Source organism: Dendrobates tinctorius, unplaced genomic scaffold, assembly GCF_039654945.1.
Source record: "Dendrobates tinctorius isolate UK_male_01 unplaced genomic scaffold, ASM3965494v1 ptg000051l, whole genome shotgun sequence".
Classification (NCBI taxonomy): Eukaryota; Metazoa; Chordata; class Amphibia; order Anura; family Dendrobatidae; genus Dendrobates; species Dendrobates tinctorius.
The window spans coordinates 11,243,384-11,264,113 of record NW_027361719.1 but is presented as its reverse complement, the minus strand read 5'-3'; the positions used below and the strand labels follow the sequence as shown (position 1 = coordinate 11,264,113).

General features: G+C 43.5%; 1 protein-coding gene across 3 annotated transcripts in view; it reads right to left on the bottom strand.

The window, feature by feature from the left end:
- AGAP2 (ArfGAP with GTPase domain, ankyrin repeat and PH domain 2) overlaps positions 1 to 20,730 on the bottom strand; it is a 472,523-nt gene that overhangs the window by 141,016 nt on the left and 310,777 nt on the right. For all 3 annotated transcript variants that reach the window (XM_073576781.1, XM_073576779.1, XM_073576780.1), the window contains exon 2: positions 6,822 to 6,880. In XM_073576781.1, the coding sequence (XP_073432882.1) occupies positions 6,822 to 6,880 (59 nt within the window). The remainder of the gene's footprint in view (positions 1 to 6,821; positions 6,881 to 20,730) is intronic.

The window sequence follows — 20,730 nt, the reverse complement described above, 5'->3', positions numbered from 1 at the left end:
ACAAATTGGCCAGCAGGGTGAGCAGCCTCTACTCACCTCAGCACCCCTGGTATTACCAGTACTAGAACAAACAGAGTGGATAGAATTGTGTGCAGCCTCTTTTTACCTTAGCAGATGTAGTAAGTAAAAAGATGCTTACTGCAAAGAGAGGCTTTTTGGATTTTTATTCTTTAAATTCTAAGGAGTTAAATGAACAACTATCATGGAATGTGTTTCTATAGTAGATAATATACTTTTTTGTTTTTATGTTTGCTGGGTGTAATAGGGTGCACTTATAATCCTAGTAGCTTTTTGTTAAAGATCTCCCAAGATCTTGGTGCCGAGATCTCCATCTGCGCATGCCCCGGTAGCCATTTTCCTGGAGTCCACTGCATAGTAAACCATGTAAGTGCGGGGGCTCTGGGCTTTCACAAAATGTCAACGGAGCCCCCGCACCGCTGAACACCCACAGCAACACACATCGGAACACACCCTCATCACAGCCTGCGGCCTGCAGCAACATTCCACTCTTGCCTCCTCCAGTAGCGATCCTGGGACCCAGCTTCACTGCAGCCACCACCCCCGGTAAGCAATAAGACACATGTCTTATATGAAGCAACACCATTTTATTAAAAAAAAGTTTTTTTCCTATTTTTCTCCTCAAAATTTGGAGTGCGTCTTAAAATTCAATGTGTTAGATCCCAAGCATTACCTGGTCCTGAGGTCTACCATTTGGGTCCGGCTGCTGCGATTGCTGCTCAGCATAGATGTCGGTCCCAGCATCTTGCTCAGACTTGTGGTATACCTTTGGTTACTGCTGGCTCTCCAGCTAAGTCTATGGTAACCAGTGATATACAGGTGCAGCCTTGCGCTCTGGAGTCAAAGTCCAGAAATCACCTTACTGAGCATGTCCATGATGTGACGTCTCCTCATTTGTGGTCGATTGTTGGCTGCTCTGGTGGTGTGGCGGCTCCAGATTGGCCCGCTGGCGATGTCACGGCCAGCTGGGCGTTACTGCTTGGGATGGAGCTTTGGGTTTAAAAGGCTCTCAGTGGCGCACGTCGGTGCACTAGTATCATTCATGGTTGGTGTGTGTGTGTGGGTGGATACTCTACCACTCTGTCTGCACATGCGTGTATTTGTTATACTTTTTTAGTCAGAGCATTTTGCGGTTTGCTTGACTTAGGCTAGTTTCACACTTGCTTTTTTTTGCAGCGCGTTTTTCCCGCAAAAAAACGCATTGAAAAAACGCATACAAAAGCATACAACTGCTGCGTTTTTTTCAAGCATTTTTATGAGCATGCATGAAAAAAACGCAGCGTTTTTATGCGTTTGTATGCGTTTTTAGTGCGTTTTTACCGCGTTTGCGTTTTTTCCAAACATTAGGTGGCCCCTCACACTAACCCAAACCATGACTTTACTAACCCTAACCCTGACCCTAACCCTAACCCTAACCCTAACCCTTAACCAAACCATACCCTGATCCTAACCCTAACCTTGACCCTGACCCTAACCCTAACCCTAACCCTGACCCTAACCCTAACCCTAACTCTGACCCTAACCCTGACCCTAACCCTAACCCTTAACCAAACCATACCCTGATCCTAACCCTAACCTTGACCCTGACCCTAACCCTAACCCTAACCCTGACCCTAACCCTAACCCTAACCCTAACCCTGACCCTAACCCTATCCCTAACCCTAACCCTTAACCAAACCATACCCTGATCCTAACCCTAACCTTGACCCTGACCCTAACCCTAACCCTAACCCTAACCCTTAACCAAACCATACCCTGATCCTAACCCTAACCTTGACCCTGACCCTAACCCTAACCCTTAACCATACCCTGATCCTAACCCTAACCTTGACCCTGACCCTAACCCTAACCCTTAACCAAACCATACCCTGATCCTAACCCTAACCCTGACCCTGACCCTAACCCTAACCCTAACCCTTAACCAAACCATACCCTGATCCTAACCCTAACCTTGACCCTGACCCTAACCCTAACCCTTAACCAAACCATACCCTGATCCTAACCCTAACCCTGACCCTGACCCTAACCCTAACCCTAACCCTGACCCTAACCCTAACCCTTAACCAAACCATACCCTGATCCTAACCCTAACCTTGACCCTGACCCTAACCCTAACCCTTAACCAAACCATACCCTGATCCTAACCCTAACCCTGACCCTGACCCTAACCCTAACCCTAACCCTGACCCTAACCCTAACCCTAACCCTTAACCAAACCATACCCTGATCCTAACCCTAACCTTGACCCTGACCCTAACCCTAACCCTAACCCTGACCCTAACCCTAACTCTGACCCTAACCCTGACCCTAACCCTAACCCTTAACCAAACCATACCCTGATCCTAACCCTAACCTTGACCCTGACCCTAACCCTAACCCTTAACCAAACCATACCCTGATCCTAACCCTAACCCTGACCCTGACCCTAACCCTAACCCTAACCCTAACCCCCCTTAACTAACCCTAACTCTAACCCAAACCCCTAAATTCCATTGTCTAAACTAATGGTAAAAAAAAAAACGCATGTGCAAAAAAACGCATACATAAGCATGCCAATGCGCACATATGCTCACCATAGACTTATAATGGGTGTCTTGCTGTAAAAAAACGCATTGCGCGCGCATGCGTTTTTTTGAGGCAAGTCGGAAGCCCAAAAAATGCAACAGGTTGCATTTTGTGCGCCCGAGCGCATACCGCAAAAAAACGCATGCGCGGAAAAACGCGTACAAACGCACATAAGCGCATCCCATGCAAAGTATAGGAAAAAAAAATGCATGCGCTATTTAGCGCTAAAATACCGCGAAAAAAAATGCAAATGTGAAACCAGCCTTAGCATCTGTTTCCTTCTTGTGTGCAGTTAGCAAAGTTGAGTTACAAAGCAAGTCCAAACCTTATGCTACCTCTCTGTGAAGTTAACAGAGCTAGGTATCCTGCGTCCTGTTCATACTGTGTGGAGTTAACACAGTGTGTCTAAGGTAACGCTCACTGTTTTGTTTTGCCATTGTTCACACTAGCAGCAGTTATACATCTCTGCACGGTGGACCCCGGGTTGCGACTGCACTTTATTTTTTATTTTATTTAGTGCAATCCGCCAACCCTAACACCGTGCGTCTTATAATCCGCAAAATACGATATTTATTTTTTTAGAAATTATTATTTGGGGAAAACTATACATAAATAGTAAAAAAAAAAGGATAACAAAATAGTGAAATTCATGTTGCTTAACAGTTTTTTAAACGGAAACACAATATGTCTGACCTTAGATGGTTAATTTTGGAAGATTCTGTAGGTGACTATTCGGATGTCTTTATAATAGTATTGCTCCTGTGCTCACTCAAGGGTTTAATAAGCTGCAAGTGGAGGCAAATACACCCCTGCTCTTGGTGTATCAACCACGTCACCACCCAAGGCTATTTTCACCTACTTGATCAATCAAAATATTACAATTCTGATCAGTGTCACTTTATGTGGTAATAACTCTAGAACAAGTCAATGAATCCCACTAATTCAGAGTTGTGGTAAGATTTGTTCGATATGACTTGCGTTTATTTGTGAAGAAATCAGATATTTGTAAAACTTTATAAAATGTTGCCACTTTAAAATTTTTAATTTATATGACCTTAAACCAGACAGTTATAGCACACAAAACAATAAATAACATTTCCCACATGTCTACGTTACATTAGCATAATTTTTAAACATAATTTTTTTTGTTAGGAAGTTGACCAGCGATTTCTTATTTTTCCTACAAAATTTGCAAAACAATTTTTTTGGGGCCACATCACATTTGAAGTGAATTTGAGGGGGTCTATATGACAGAAAATACCCAAAATGACATCTTTCTAAAAACTGCACCCCTCAAGGTTCTCAAAATCACTTTCAAGAAGTTTATTAACCCTTCAGATGCTTCACAGGAACTGAAGCAATGTGGAAGAAAACAATAACAATTAACTTTTTTTTTCACAAAAATTTTACTTTAGACCCAATTTTTTTTATTTTCACAAGGCTAACAGGAGAAAACAGACCCCAAAATTGGTTGTGCAATTTCTCCTGAGTACACTAATGCCTCATATGTGGGGGGAAACTACTGTTTGAGCGCACAGCAGGGCTCGGAAAGGAAGGAGCACCGTTTGAAAATTGGCTGGAATCATTAGGGGACACCATTTCATGTTTAGAGAGCCCCTGATGCTCTTAAACAGTAGAAACCCCCAACAAATGACCCCATTTTGGATATTAGAACCTAGAATTTTCTTTTAGCCCTAATTTTACTTTAGACCCAATTTTTTTATTTTCACAAGGGTAACAGAAGAAATTGCATGGTACAATTTGTTGTGCAATTTCTCCTGAGTACCCCGATACCCCATATGTGGGGCAATACTACTGTTTGGGCGCACAGCAGGGCTTGGAAGGGAAGGAGAACCATTTAACTTCTTGAATGCAAAATATGCTGGAATCATTAACGGACATCATATTGTGCTTGGAGAACCCCTGATGTCCCTATACAGTGGAAACCCCACACAAGTGATCCTATTTTGTAAACTAAACACCTCAAGGGATGTATCTAGATGTGTGGTGAGCACCTTGAACCCCCAGCTTCTTCACAGAAGTTTATAACGTTGAGCTGTGAAAAGAAAAAAAATCACATTTTCCCCATTTATTATTTTCACAAACGTAACAGGAGAAACTGCACCATATAATTTGCTGTGCATTTTTTCCTGTGTACACCTGAGAGTCAGAATGAACAAATCAACAGTAGGTGATAAGTCATTAGATGACTTTATTCTTTGGGTCGGTGCAATTACAGCAATACTAGAGTTATAAGGTTGTTTTTTATGTTTAGCTGCTGTCACACACTAAAAGACACTTTTTGCATCACCATATTTTTAGAGCTATAATGTTTCCATATTTCTGTCAACAAAGTCAAGTGAGGGTTTGTTTTTTGCGGCAGGAGCTGACGTTTTTATTGGTATCATTTTCTGGCACATGACATTTTAGGACCGCTTTCTATTCTATTTTTTGTTTTTAGAAGACATAACTAACAAAAATCAGCAATTCAAGAATTGTTTTTATTTTTTTTTTATTTTTCCCGCGTACGGTAAAATTAATAAAGTAGGTTTATGCTTCGGGTTTGTACGATTACAACGATACCAAATTTATATTTTTTTATGTTTTGGTGCTTTTACACATTAAAAACTAAATGAATAAAAATAATTATTTTGCATCACTTTATTTTGAGAGCTACAACTTTTTTCTCAAATATTAGATAAAAAAGACTAGGTGGACAGCAGTGTGTGCATCCTCTTTTTCCTTAAGCCCCCCTGGTATTTCCAGTATTAGATCAGATAGACAGGGTGGACAGCAGTGTGAGCAGCCTCTTCTTACCTCAGTACCCTTGATATCTTCAGTATTAGATCAGAATGAAATGGTGACAGGGTGGACTGCTTGGGGAGGGGGCAGAGTTTTCTAGTGCACATTCTCACAGGCATTTGGATTGTGAATATTCCAGGACAGTTTATCAGTAAAACAAGATGGCAGCCATTTTAATTTATTTTCAATAACTCCCTATTTTATAATGACTCTTAGTTTAGCAATAAAATTATTTATTGTCCCAAGAACTCCTTGAATTTTACACAAGTATTAATAGCCTACTGAGAAAAACAAGAACATGGCACTGTACATGAAATCTAATATATAAAGCTCAAAGTGTGTATGTATGTGTGTATGTATGTGTGTATGTGTGTGTGTGTGTGTGTGTGTGTATGTCCTGGATAGGCATCCGCACCGTCGCAGCTACAGCCACAAAATTTGGCACAGTCACACGTCTGGACCCCGAGAGTGTCCTAAGCTATGTTGTGAGGCGAAATTTTAACCCCGCGCGTTCCAATTCACCAAACAATTTTGCCCCTATCTACATACTGGGGGAAAAAGTGTGTGCGCGTCAAGCCCCGCCCCTCATTGTGATGTCACAATGCCCCTATTTGCATACTGGGGAAGCAGTATGTGCGTATCCAGCCCCGCCCCTCATTATGATGTCACAATGGTTGCCATGGCGACGCTGATGTCATCAAAGGTTGCAAGCCCTGCCGCCGCTCATTATGATGTCATAATGGTTGACTATGGAATGGAGGATGTGTGATGAGTAGATGGGCACCGGACTATGGGATGGAGGATATGTATGATGGGTATATGGGCACGGGACTATGGGATGGCGGATATGTATATGGGCACGGGACTATGGGATGGAGGATGTGTGATGGGTATATGGGCACTGGACTATGGGATGGAGGATATGTATGATGGGTATATGGGCACGGGACTATGAGATGGCGGATATGTATGATGGGTATATGGGCACGGGACTATGGGATGGAGGATATGTATGATGGGTATATGGGCATGGGACTATGAGATGAAGGATGTGTGATGGGTATATGGGCACTCGACTATGGGATGGCGAATATGTATGATGGGTATATGGGCATGGGACTATGGGATGGAGAATATGTATGATGGGTATATGGGCATGGGACTATGGGATGGAGAATATGTATGATGGGTATATGGGCATGGGACTATGGGATGGAGGATGTGTGATGGGTATATGGGCACTCGACTATGGGATGGAGGATATGTATGATGGGTATATGGGCACGGGCCTATGGGATCGTGGATATGTATGATGGGTATATGGGCACGGGACTATGGGATGGAGGATAATTATAATTTTCTATAACTAGCCACAGTTAGTTACTATGCCCGGGCAGCGCCGGGCTCTTCAGCTAGTAAACATATAAAAGACTTACCACTCGTATTTCAGGTGTGGTGCGACTGAGAGTCCATTCCTGGCTGTTTATAACACATTCTGCAGGAAAAAAAGATAATGTGTTAATGTTTTATAATAGTATGTTCTAGATGGTTCTTTCGCATCATTAAGTATCTGCTATAGCATAAAAGGGTTTTCCCAAGGTAGTAGGTTATCCATCGAATATTATTATTATCTGGCATAACTTACTATTCACTGGGGACTTGATTGCTGAGAACCCCAGTGATGTCAAGAATGGGGCTCTGCAGACAGCTTACTATCTTGCAAATAGTCCTCCGAGCATAACCACTGAAACATCAGATCTACTGATAAGTGTGTAATACATCTTATATGCAAATTGCCTCTTCAGAGAGAAAGAGGACTTGAACTCTATAGCGCCACCTGTTGGAAGTAGCGATCCTTCAAGTCACAATCGACCCTTTAACAAGTCTTGCAATATGACTTAGGATTTACCTTGACAAACCAGAGCTGGTATATCACTGTCCACAAGGAGAAACCTTACCCCTTAATACATCTTAGGCATGTATAGAATCAGTTGAGACAGAATGACTATTGTTGTATTAGCAATACATGCTAAAAATCTCAAAAATCACTTAAGGGCCAGAATCATTTCATTGGTTTCAAATTCATTCTGTAGCAAGATAATGGCCAAAAATATACAGCCAATGTCCTGAAAAACCATCTTTAGCTTAAAACAGATAAAAAAAATCCTAAATTTGATTAAATGGCCCCAACACAGCCCTGATCTCAATATCATCAAGTCTGTCCTGGATTACATGAGAAAACAGAAGATGTGCACAAGCCTACATCCACAGATGTGTGGTTAGTTCTCCAAGATGTGTGGAACAATGTCCTTGCTGAGTTCCTTCAAAAACTGTGTGATGTTTTGAAGGCAAAGAGTGGTCACACCGAATACTGTTTCGATTTAGATTTCTCTTTCATTTCTCCTAAATTTTGTTAATTGATGAAAATTTTACAACACCTGTCTAAAACTTTCTCAGTACTGCGCATACAGTACTTTTTCTTAAAGGGAATATTGGTCAGTAAGATCCACCCTCCTAAGCTGTCTACATAGACATGTAGGTCATAGGAGGCTGAATAAAATCATACATTGATATCTTCAATCTGATGTCTTATTTCAGAGATATCCATGTTTCTCATATATGTAAATGAGCTGTTCAGAGCTATGGGTCAGACATACTGTATCTCTCTCTTATTTTAATTGAAAGGGGGCGTTACCAGTGTGACACATGTAACTAACACAGAAAAGTAGAGCTAAACTTTGTCTCTTAACAAACACATTTGCTCCAGCTGTCAAAGATCTCCTGTATTGCAACCCTGGCTGCCTGTGAGATAGAAGCTGAAGTTGGGAGGAACCTACTTATCATAGAATCATAGAATCGTATAGTTGGAAGGGACCTCCTGGGCCATCTGGTCCAACCCCCTGCTCAAAGCAGGATTCGCTAAATCATCCCAGACAGATGTCTGTCCAGCCTCTGTTTGAAGACTTCCATTGAAGGAGAACTCACCACTTCTCGTGGCAGCCTGTTCCACTCATTGATCACTCTAACTGTCAAAAAGTTTTTTCTAATATCTAATCTGTGTCTCCTCCCATTCAGTTTCATCCCATTGCTTCTAGTCTTTCCTTGTGCAAATGAGAATAAAGATGATCCCTCTACAATGTGACAGCCCTTGAGATATTTGTAGACAGCTATTAAGTCTCCTCTCATTCTTCTCTTTTGCAAGCTAAACATTCCCAAATCCTGCAACCTTTCCTCATAAGACAGGGTTTGCAGACCGGTCACCATTCTGGTCGCTCTTTTCTGAACTTGCTCCAGTTTGTTGATGTCTTTTTTAAAATGTGGCGCCCAAAACTGGACATAGTTTTCCAGATGAGGTCTGACCAAAGAGGAGTAGAGGGCAATAATGACTTCACATGATCTAGACTGTATGCTTCTGTTAATACATCCTAGAATTGCATTTGTCTTTTTTGCTGCTGCATCACACTGTTGACTCATATTCAGTCTGTGATCTATTAGTATACCCAAGTATTTTTCACATGTGCTGTCACTTAGCCCTATTCCTCCCATTCTGTATATGCTTTTTTCATTTTTATTGCCCAGATGTAGTACTTTGCATTTTTCCCTGTTAAAAACCATTCTGTTAGTTGCTGCCCACTGCTCCAATTTATTTATATCTTTTTGAATCCTCTCTTTCTCTTCTCTAGTATTAGCTATCCTTCCTAGATTTGTGTCATCAGCAAATTTAATCAGTTTACCCTCAATTCCTTCATCTAAATTGTTGATAAAGATGTTGATAAAGATGTGTCAGGTATAATCGCACACAACTCTGCGGCGAGATCAGAGCAGAGAGCGGCCATTATATATCACACTAGTAACATGGGGAACACTGTTTTAAATGAAAAGATATGTTACCAAAAGCCAGTCCTCAAGGGTCACCAACAGATCATGTTTTCAGGATTTCCGTAGTATTGCACTAACTCACTAGGTGCTGAAAACGTTGATTGCTGTTATCTCTGAACTGGAGAGGCAAAATAAAGGGAATTTTTTTTAAAAAGTGTTATCACGCCCTTTTGCCACTATTAGATCATATATATATGATATATATATATATAGTAGGGATTCAACTCGCTCAGGAGCCACGGGAGTAAATCAGGAGGCACGTTCCTTTTAAAAGTTCACAGGGTTTATTGCTTCGCAACCCATAAAGCAGCACATAACACAAGGAATAGCCTTTAGCTCAGGCGAAAGCAAGCATAAGTGTCCATGATTTCAGGCTCAGTCCTGGAGCCTCAGCAAACACAGGAGGCTTATCCGTCCTCACATACAGCCAATATCCACAGGCCTCACCGGGTCAGCAGCCTCAGCACGTGGTCTTTAGGAAGGTAGCACACCTTCCTCCACATAGGCCTGCCGGGACCTTCCACATGGCCCAATCAGATCCATGCGCTCTCATGTGACCGGACCTCAGGTACCTTATATGGTCCATAACCACACCCACAGGTGATCACATGGCTATGACCTCACTGAAGGTCCTATTACACACAGCCACACATATACTTTATTATGACACTCTTAAACACACCCCTGGGTGGGTTTGTAGGTAACCAGGCCTGCCCATCTCTCTAGTTACCTGGAGACTTCTCCCTTATACATTGAAGCAACACCTCAGCAATATCATTGCTGAACAACAGATAAGTCTCCATCCCAAAGCCACCCACTTTGGGATACATAACGGCCATTCCGTGTTCTGCCATTCATCCTTTCTCCTGGGACATCCACACAGCGCCCCCTAGCGGACTCAGTGGTTACTACACCACAATATATATATATATATATATATATATATATAGTGGGACAGTAAAGGGTGTTTTACTGGATGGGAGATGCATTTCTCCCAGCAGGAACAGATCATTCCCCTCTTACGTGGATGAGTCAAGCTAAGGAGAGAAATGCCCGAGTCACCAGGTGGTTCCTGTCCCTGCAAAATTTTAAATTTTCAGTAGAACATCGGGCAGGCAGACTACAGGGGAATGCAGATGCCCTGTCCAGAGTTCACTGTATGTCATGTGTCCACCCCTCTAGGGTTGAACATAGGAGGGAGGTATGTGGTACAGTAAAGGGTGTTTTACTGGATGGGAGATACATTTTCTCCCAGCAGATTAATGTTTGGCTGGGTTTTACCCTAAAGACAGGACCTGCGATGATGTCATGGTCACGTGATCAGCCCATGTGATGTCTACCTCACCGGTGGGAGGGGTTATGGGCTATGTAATGGAGGTTGGTATTTGGCACATGGTGAGTGTGTGTGGAAGATACAGGAACTTGGCTGGAGTTAGCCTGAATCTGTTTGCTGGACTGCACATGCTGCAGAGCTATAGCAGCAAGACTCCAAACAACCCTGGGAATGGCACTTGGCGGATGCCGCAGGACCTGGCAGCCGCTTAGTTACGCCCGTCCCATGCAAAGGGTGAGTCTGGGACCAGTGGCTCTCCAAGCGGGAGTACATTTATGTTTTCCCTTGTTTTTCTGTTAACCGGCTGTTTGCAAAGTGACATTAAAACCACTGAAATTGGACTTTAAGCTTGTGTGTTGCCTCGTTACTGCAGCCTTGCCATTACCTACCAGAGCGAATCCCTACAATATATATAAACACAATATTTATATATAAATATATATATGTTTATTTGGTCCTGCCAATAAAGCTTCTTTGAATAAATATATATATATATATATATATATATATATATATATATATATATATGTGTGTGTGTGTTTGTATATCAAGTGCCTTCATGATCTTTGAGAGTCTTGTTTGATTCCGAATTAAATAATCCATCCATTCCATCACTTTTACAAATTATGATTAATTGAAGGGAAGGTGAATTTCCTCCTTGACACTTTGCTGCCTCTTCTTATGGCATATTAAGTAGGGGAGCAAACCATACAGGCAGATAAAATATGTATCTATTGGCCCTGAAGAAAAAGAATAATGGCTTTCTCCCAGGAAAGATGGGAAGGAATTGGTCCTTAAACATGAGTGTGCCTGACACATGCACGGATGGCTGTGTGGGCAGCCCTGTGCTCACAGCCAGGAATAACTCCAAAAATCCAGAAACTGAAGAAAGCGTCAGTAAGGGGAGATTTAATATACTTCCTTTTAAAGCCCACAGAAAATGGCCAGCAGCAATTACCTTGACTGTTTATGGCGTAAAGTTTATTAAGGTCCATGCCCGTACATAATGGCGCACTTCCAGTGCTTCTTGATCTTGCCTTGTGACTGCAGTTTTTCCTTCACAATGCACAATATTATTTTGGACAGGATAAACCTGCCTGGATACTGTTTCTTTATCACTGACTGGGGACAAAGGACTGGATGCAGGGAGCAGTTAACCCATGGTGCGCGGTATGCCGGCACACAGGACGGGTTCTAGCATGCTGCCTGGTAAGAAATGCTGACTGCTGTAGCCTGGAGATATAGGTCCTATGCCCTATGAGAACTTATTTCCAACATATCTTGATAAATATAAGCGTAACATTCTGTTTTACTAATAAAAGAAAATATGTGTAATGTATTATATCGCAAAGTCGTCATACAAATATCCTAGTTTGTGTATACGGCACCTGCAGACCACAAATAGGGGTCATGTGTAGTGATATCCTGCAGTGTAAGAGACGAACACATCAATGCAGGATCAGATTGTCTATACTTTTCTTTCTTAACTGTATTACCATCGTCCTCCACAGAAGTGGAATTTTCAAAGAATAAAGTTGACGATCCTTACGATGATTCAGTTTCTCCGACCTTATGTTATTTATGAGATTTTATTGCAGTTCTTTGCTTTCTTTGCAAGAAGATTACAGTTTTGACTCATAATGTTCAGAAAGAAAAAAATCCTATGTATATTCTTACACTTCTCAAATTAGTTCTGTAACTCCTTAGTGAACTGTTTTGTATGTAACCAACAAAAAATGTAATAAATGTCCCGCAATATAAATGTGCGGGGATGAGCTGTAACATGTAGGGCTTACACTTCTGGTTGGGGCTAAATGGGGCTAAAGGTACTGTCACACTAAGCAATATCGCTAGCAATATCGCTATAACTAGTGACGTTATAGCGATATTGCTAGCGATATCTCTGTGTCTGATACTTACCTACAACCCGCTCCCCCGCTGCTTATCGCTGATCGCGCGAGAACCTCCAGGACTGTTTCTCGTCGTCAGCTTCCTGCGGCGCTTCCTGCTGTGACGACGAGCGACGCGTGGACGCGGGCGGGAGGACACAGGATCGTCTGGTGTGACAGGTAAGTAGCGACACCCGTCCCCAGCGATGTCGCTAGTGAGATCTGCCTGTGTGGCAGCTCACTAGCGACCACTTAGCGATGTACCAGCGATCCTGACTGCGTCATATCGCTGGTCGGGATCGCTGGTACATCGCTAAGTGTGACAGTACCTTTAGCCAGGGCCGGACTGGCCATCTGGCAATTCTGGCAAATGCCAGAAGGGCCTGTCTGGTCGTGGGCTGCCTTGTCTGCTACGTTGTTAACAGAATCTGTGTTCTCAAGATACTCATACTATTAAGAGTTGTGATGTAGCACAAAGTCGCTGACTCCGTCACTTACCCCATCAGGCCACGGGTTTCGTGAGAAATATTGGTTTTGACGTAAATCTTGCTTTCCTCCATTCAGGCTAATATTAGTAATAGATCCCATCTGGTTCATGGGGACGGGGACTACATGGGCCTGTGTGATTTCAAATGCCAGGACTGAATTTCGGCCCCAGTCCATACCTGGGCTAAGCTATAAGAATACCAGACATCGACCATGATAAAGTGATGTTGTGTCTTGGAATAAAAAAAGTGTCAGCTACACATATTTTCCTCATCTAAACCGACATGCGGAACAGATTCTCAAATCAACAGCTTTCTTTTCTGGAGGCAAAACTCACATGTTACACAACATTTGCAGTAATTTGGAGGCTACCTGACTGCATTACAAATTAGTCAGGTAGCTGGTCCTTCTACTGGATTGATTAATGCCCCATTGGCACTTTACGTTATCACAAGCTACCTCCGGTGGCATCTGACACATACGTCACAGGCAGGTGAAGCAGAGGCCAATACACTATGCTTCACTGTACAAGTGCTAGGTGTGGTCTGTGATGACATAACCAGTCTGCATGATGTCAATCAAGTCAGGTGTGGAAACAGTTAACCTGACTTTAGAGAACGGCGCCATCCCTGTGACTATATACAGGAATATTAGGAATTTTGTATATACAGGATTGTGTAAAGATTAGGAATATTATTACTTTTATGCCTGTTAAAAAAAAAATAAAAGAAAGATATTAAGAAATTGTTTAGGACTGTATTTTCTGATGCCACATGCATACATTCAGTATTTAGTCAGTATTTTACCTCAGTATGTGTGTAACAGACAGGGAAAGGACAATGTCCGAGAGTGGACCCTCTGGGTCGCGGATCTGGAGCCCCTGGGTCGAGCTCGCCGGTGATGACCGACCCCTATACAGGGATCGTTAGGGGCAAAACCGCAGCGGACAGAACCGCGACAGCCGGTACCAGGAGGGACGGCTCGGGGGACACGGAGCAACAGCGTGGCAAAGAACACTGGACAGAGCAGGGTTAAAGGATGAGGAGGCGGCAGGCAGCCGCTACTAGTAGGGACACAGGAGGAGGCACAGGAGCAGAGGGAGTGCATACTAGGAGGACACAGATGGAAGTACAGGGACGATTACATAGGAGACCTAGGGAGCGGAGAAAGGGAGAGACAAGGAGAAGGCGAGACAGAACGGAGACCAGCAGGGAGACGGGAAGAGGACCTAAACTAGATCCCTACAACAACAGAGGGGGCCAGAACAGAGCGTAAGGCAACACACTATCCTCAGGCGTCCTCTCTACAGAGAGAACGCCTGAAATATCATAGGACCCGGAAGTGGGCGGTACGCACCGCCCTCAGCGCCGCCCACCGCTGACAGAAGAGAGAGCGCTGGCGCGTGCCCGCGACCTAAGGAGGAGGCGCAGGGACGTCGGAGGACAGCGAGCTGGGTAAGAGATCGCGCTGCGGCGGGGGCGCCGGCTGTTGCCGGCGCCGCCGAAGCGGAGGCGACGCCGGGCACAGCCGCGAGCGCCACAGTACCCCCCCCTTTACATCCCCCCTTTCTGAGATTGGCCAGAAATCTTTTCAATATTAGGGGGGCGTTGATGTTTTCTCGAGGCTCCCAGGACCTCTCCTCAGGGCCAAACCCCTTCCAATCAATAAGAAAGAGGGATCTCCCCCTGACCTTTTTCATGGCTAAAATGTCCCTTATTTCAAAGATGTCATCCGAGCCGACAGGCGAAGGAGGAGCAATGGAGACCGGTTGGAACCGATTCAGAACTACAGGTTTCAGGAGTGAGACATGAAAGGCGTTGGGAACCCGGAGTGAAGCCGGCAATTTCAGTTTATAAGCCACCTCATTGATGCGTTTTAGCACCTCGAAGGGGCCGATGTAACGAGGACTCAACTTATAGGAAGGAACTTTCAAGCAGATGTGCTTGGTCGAGAGCCAGACCTTGTTGCCAGGATGGTACGGAGGAAGGTCCCTTCGTCTCTTGTCCGCATGTTTCTTGATTCGAGCACTGGCATTCACAAGGGACTCTCTGGTCTCCCTCCAAATCTTAGAAAATTCTATGGCGAGAGCATCTGCTGCAGGAACTCCTGATGACGTGGTAAAGGGCAGTGGAACCCCCGGATTGCGACCAGAGACCACAAAGAACGGAGATTTGGTGGTCGACTCACTGGGGTGGTTGTTATGGGCGAATTCTGCCCAAGGTAGAAGTGAGACCCAGTTGTCCTGATGAGCATTGGAAAAGTGACGCAGATAGGTTGTCAGGCCCTGATTTATCCGTTCCACTTGCCCGTTGGTCTGTGGATGATAAGCAGAGGAGAAATCGGTGGATGTACCCATAAGTCGGCAGAGAGCCCTCCAAAAGCGAGACGTAAACTGAACCCCACGATCAGACACAATCTGTAGGGGGAGACCATGTAACCTGAAGATCTGGTGGATGAAGATCTCGGCCAACTTCGGAGCTGACGGCAATCCGGCCAGGGGGACAAAATGAGCCATCTTAGAGAAGCGGTCCGCTACGACTAAGATGGTGGTGCAACCGGCTGAGCGAGGCAAGTCAGTCACGAAATCCATAGCAATTTGCTGCCATGGAGCCTCCGGAACAGGCAACGGATGGAGAAGGCCCGAGGGAAGGGTCCTTGGGACCTTGTTCCGAGCACAGGTTGTGCAAGAAGCAACATAATCCACCACGTCTTGGCGGAGGGTGGCCCACCAGTAATAACGGGCGAGAAGCGAGAGGGTCTTCTTGGTCCCGATGTGCCCAGCAACCTTGGAGGAGTGCCCCCAGCGTAACACCTCCAGACGCTTATTCCGAGGCACGAAGGTCTTGCCTGGTGGAGGAGCAGAAAAGTTCCCAGGGGCCACAGTGATCATCTTGGTAGGCTCGATAATATATGATGGACCCTCATCCTCCTCAGGCGACTGTAAGGACCTGGAGAGTGCATCCGCCTTGACGTTCTTATCGCTGGGCCGGAAGTGCAGCTTGAAATCAAACCGAGAAAAATACAAGGCCCATCTTGCCTGTCTGGAGTTGAGCCTCTGCACGGACTGCAGATAGGCCAAATTTTTGTGGTCCGTGAAGATAGTAAAGGGATGCACCGCCCCCTCGAGCAAGTACCGCCATTCTTCTAGAGCGATCTTAATGGCCAGCAATTCCCGGTCTCCAATGGAGTAGTTGCACTCTGCAGGTGAGAAGGATCTGGAAAAGAACCCGCAGGGCACCAGTTGACTTGAGGAGGCTTGCTGAGAGAGAACCGCCCCAGCTCCGGTGGAAGAGGCGTCCACTTCTAGAACAAAAGGCCTACTGACCACCGGCCGATGTAAGACTGGCGCTGAGGCAAAGGAGCGTTTTAGCGCCAGAAAGGCGTCTTCAGCCTCGGGAGGCCAGCTGTTTGGCTTAGTTCCTTTACGGGTCAGGGCCGTGAGGGGTTTGGTCACCGTGGAAAAATGCGGCACGAACTGTCGGTAATAATTCGCGAATCCAAGGAAACACTGGATGGCCTTTATACCGACAGGACGAGGCCACTTGAGTACCACAGAGAGTTTCTCGGGATCCATCTTTAGACCGGAGTCTGTGATAATATAACCCAAGAAGGGTAGCGAGGTCTGTTCGAAGAGACACTTTTCAATTTTGGCGTAGAGGTGATTCTCCCGGAGTCGGTGCAGGACCATACGTACGCTTCTCCGATGAGAGGTCAGCTGACAGAAGAGAGAGCGCTGGCGCGCGCCCGCGACCTAAGGAGGAGGCGCAGGGACGTCAGAGGACAGCGAGCTGGGTAAGAGATCGCGCTGCGGCGGGGGCGCCGGCGGGGGGCGGCAACAGCCGGCGCTGCCTGAGCGGAGGTGAGGCCGGGCACGGCCGCGAGTGCCACAATGTGTAAGTCAAAACCAGGAGTGGGAAATAAATACAGAAGATGTGACGTGTTTCTATTATACTTTTCCTCTGATTGTTCCACTCCTGGTTTTGTCTTACACATACTGAGGTAAAATACTGACCAAATACTGTACGTGTGAACGTGGCCTTAGTTCAGAGGTTGGAGAAATCAATTCTCGTAAACCAACGAATGTCACCTGTAGGTAGAACTTTATATTAGCAGCCAAATTTAAGATGCGAGGTGAGTTACTAGAGATGGGGACCACCCTGCTTGGGTACACCTTGTCACGGTGGGATGGCTTTTATACTCTTTTAATCAGAATTATGTCAACTAAGTGTTCTATGTTTTCTACATGTATTACTATTATTTATTACTTTCTGCACTGCATGTATTTATTGTTTTTAATCTAGGTTTTGTTTGTCATCATTACATGTATCACACTGAGCCTGTTCGAAGTCATAGTTGAGACTGGTTCTCCCAATTCTGTTGCTGCCTGCTTATGATTGGTCAGCATTATACAGGGAGAAAAAGTACACGCCCCCAGGGAAAAATTTCTGATTAAGCCCACATGCATTTAAAATATATTAACTGTTTAGGTGCCGTATACTTTGATTGCTAATACCTCCGCAATGGAGCATTGTAATTAAAATATATATATTTCTTTCTGCCCTGCAGCCACTATTACATCGTGTGTCCAGTTCAACATGAAAAATTTGGTGAAGGGTCCTCTTTAAGACTCAAATTCCACATTTATGTGAGGTTTGTAGCATAGTAATACTGTAATATTTTTTCATTGGATGTAAATATATATATATACTGTATATATATATTTTTACTATATTTTGTGGCAAATAAACACAAATTATTGGAAATGCTACAATAAATTTAGCAATAAATTGTAGTTTGATCTAGTTTGACTATCCATCATCAAGGGATTGAGATTTGAGATTACAGTATGATATATTGATATATCTAACTATGTAAAAAATATATATGCAGTATATATTGTAGGTATGTAATCTGGGGACTAATGTCAAGCTCATAGAAATGCAAAAACTGTATATCATATGCAATTTATGCCAGTGATGTCTTTTACTGTATGTGACAGGTGGACCTTTTGAACTCCTTTGGAATGAGGATTTTAATGAGATTGCACCCCTATTACTAAGCCCCCAGATCTGCTCTTTTACAGTATGTGTATTTCAGAGTGCAACAATTCTTCTTGTTGGGGCTTACTATCAGTTCCTTTTTTCATCCCTTTTATTGAAGATGACGAGATAAAAATAACATCATAGGAACAAAGATGGTGTCTAACATAGTCCTATACTGTGTACTACTAACACGCCTACTGGAAAGAAGGCAGTGACATTTGGCGAACCTTTGTTGCATACAGATGAGGCATGGTCAGCAATGCCCTAATATACTTGATGTACTCTTACTTGCAGGAGCAATTTGCTTAGTAGGGAAACAGCCTATGGGAAATTAAATTCTTCAGGCTACAGTGAAACCTGGTTTGGAGCTTCGGGAACAGTTATCTTTACGGCATTTGGGTTCCTTCCATGACTAATGTTTTCATTGCTGTAATCGGGAACACAAATAGGCTTTCTTTTATTTGTGGCAGGGCCAGTTTGGTGTCCAGTATACACAAAATAACACATACAATGTACTACATTTCCATTCCAAATAGTCACACCTTAGTTTGGAGCTCAGCCCCTCTGTCTTGCCCTAAAACTGCTGCGCTGGGCGATGGCCATGTTCTACACCTGATGTCCATTCATAAAAGTATGTATCTATGTTATTATAAAATGTATTATTAACTCTTGCTCTTGATTCTATTGGCAATGAAGGTTCCCTCTAACGCTATGTATTCAGGGCACATGTCCCAGATCCAAATTTTTTAGCAGCATGATATGATTGGGCAATCAATTATGAGTAAAGAGGTATTCCCAGCTCCAACATCCTATCGATATACGTAGTAGGTGTAGTAATAGTAATAATATTAGAACATGACTCCAATTAGAAATGTAGTTCAGTTTTTCTGATTTGCTATGTCTCTTTCCTCATGTGCAGCCATTGCAGGACCTTAGGTATGCATGGTTGCGACCACTGATATAGTGACAGCTAGTTGGTAGTGGTCGTAACCATGGATACTTAAGGTCCTGCAATGCCTGCCCATGAGGAAAGAGACATAGTGAATCAGAAAAACTATACTACATTTCTAATTGTATGTATTTTCTAATATTATTATTATTATTACTACACCTAGTATATAGTGGGATAGGATTATGGACAATCAAGTCAATGCATCCCTACGCCACCAACACCCGCTTCCACAGTCCCTGGCCTATCGTGCAGTGATCAATGGCACTCCTTATATCCCAAAAGTTAGGAACTGGTTTGTTTTTGTAGCTATACTTTTGCAAACTCTGTTACAGTATTCCAGCATGTACCATTCAGGGGCATAACTATGTTCAGGGGTTGAGGTCATACATGTCCTGGGCCCTTCGGGTCCCAGAAGGTTGCATGTGATCCATATGAATAGACAGATACTATTACAGACCTGTAAAAGCTGAGGACCCTGTTGGAAGTTTTGCATTGGCACTACCAGCTTTATGTTACGCCAGTGGTGCCTGCATAAGTAAAATCTATGTACAGTGTAGTACAAACCTTTACAGAGGAAAATTTATATAAGATCAAAATCTTCTGGAACAAATCATATTAGATGTTAAATTAGAGATTAACTTTAAGATGGATAAGTGTTAGCGTCTCACACTTGTGGCATAAATCCCTTTCAAGTATCATTGCAGAAAAACAAAGGACACTGAACGATGTCTTCATTTACGGTGGGGATGAAGACTAATTAGTCTGCTGTACAAAGAGAGAGCAGACCACTGTATGCTCTATAGATGCAAATCATCTGTCACTGCACAAAACAGCCATGATCTAGTGTGTTCAAGTGCTCTTGTGCAGTAGAGGTGATAGAAACACACTGCAACACATCAGTCTCCATATCAGGCTCACAGACTTGCTTAAGGGCAACCATTGTTATAATTGTTTCAGCAATCAATAGTACACATGAAAATAAAAACTATGCAATGTATCTTATCTGAGAAATCTGCTTCTTTCTCCTCCTGGGCTGATCTCCAGATGGCAGTTGGTGCTCATAAAATTCTATGGAGAACATGCAGCAGAATGTCTGTTTAGCTCTGATTCCTTCTACTCCCTCCCTTCTCCATTGATCTTTAAAAGCACCAACTGTCATCTATCTCTTCATTGAATACAGATTTTACACATGAATTGAAAGCATAAGATCAATCCAGGAAGCAAAAGAAGCAGATTTCTCTAATAATATATATTACAAAGTTTCTTATTTTCTTGTGTACTATTGTTTTACGAAGGAAAAATACATTTCTTTAACCTGATAGCACAAGTGATTGAGAAAAAACAGTTATCATCAATTGCAATGTACAGATAAGGCTCAGTTCACATCTGTATTTGAAGCTCCTTTTTAAAACATTGTTGCAGATCCATCAGACTAGACAGTGGAAATATTACAGCATTACCTTCAGTGGAACTGGATGGACCCCACTGTTAATCAATGGGGGGCAGTTAGGTGCTGGCATTAAATACATTAAGCAGGGCCAAAAATAAACTCATTGGAGAGAAAATATTGAAGCTGACGTAAGCATAGAATAGAGCCAAGCCATAGCAAGCAATCCAATTCTGACTTTCATGCCTTATACGACTTTGGAAAATAAAATACGGTACTCCAATTTTATCAGGGTCATATGGATGGTTAACTTTTCCACTGCAATTGTTTTTCAATAATTTCTATAGGCTTAAAGGGTTTGTCTGTGATTAGGAAAA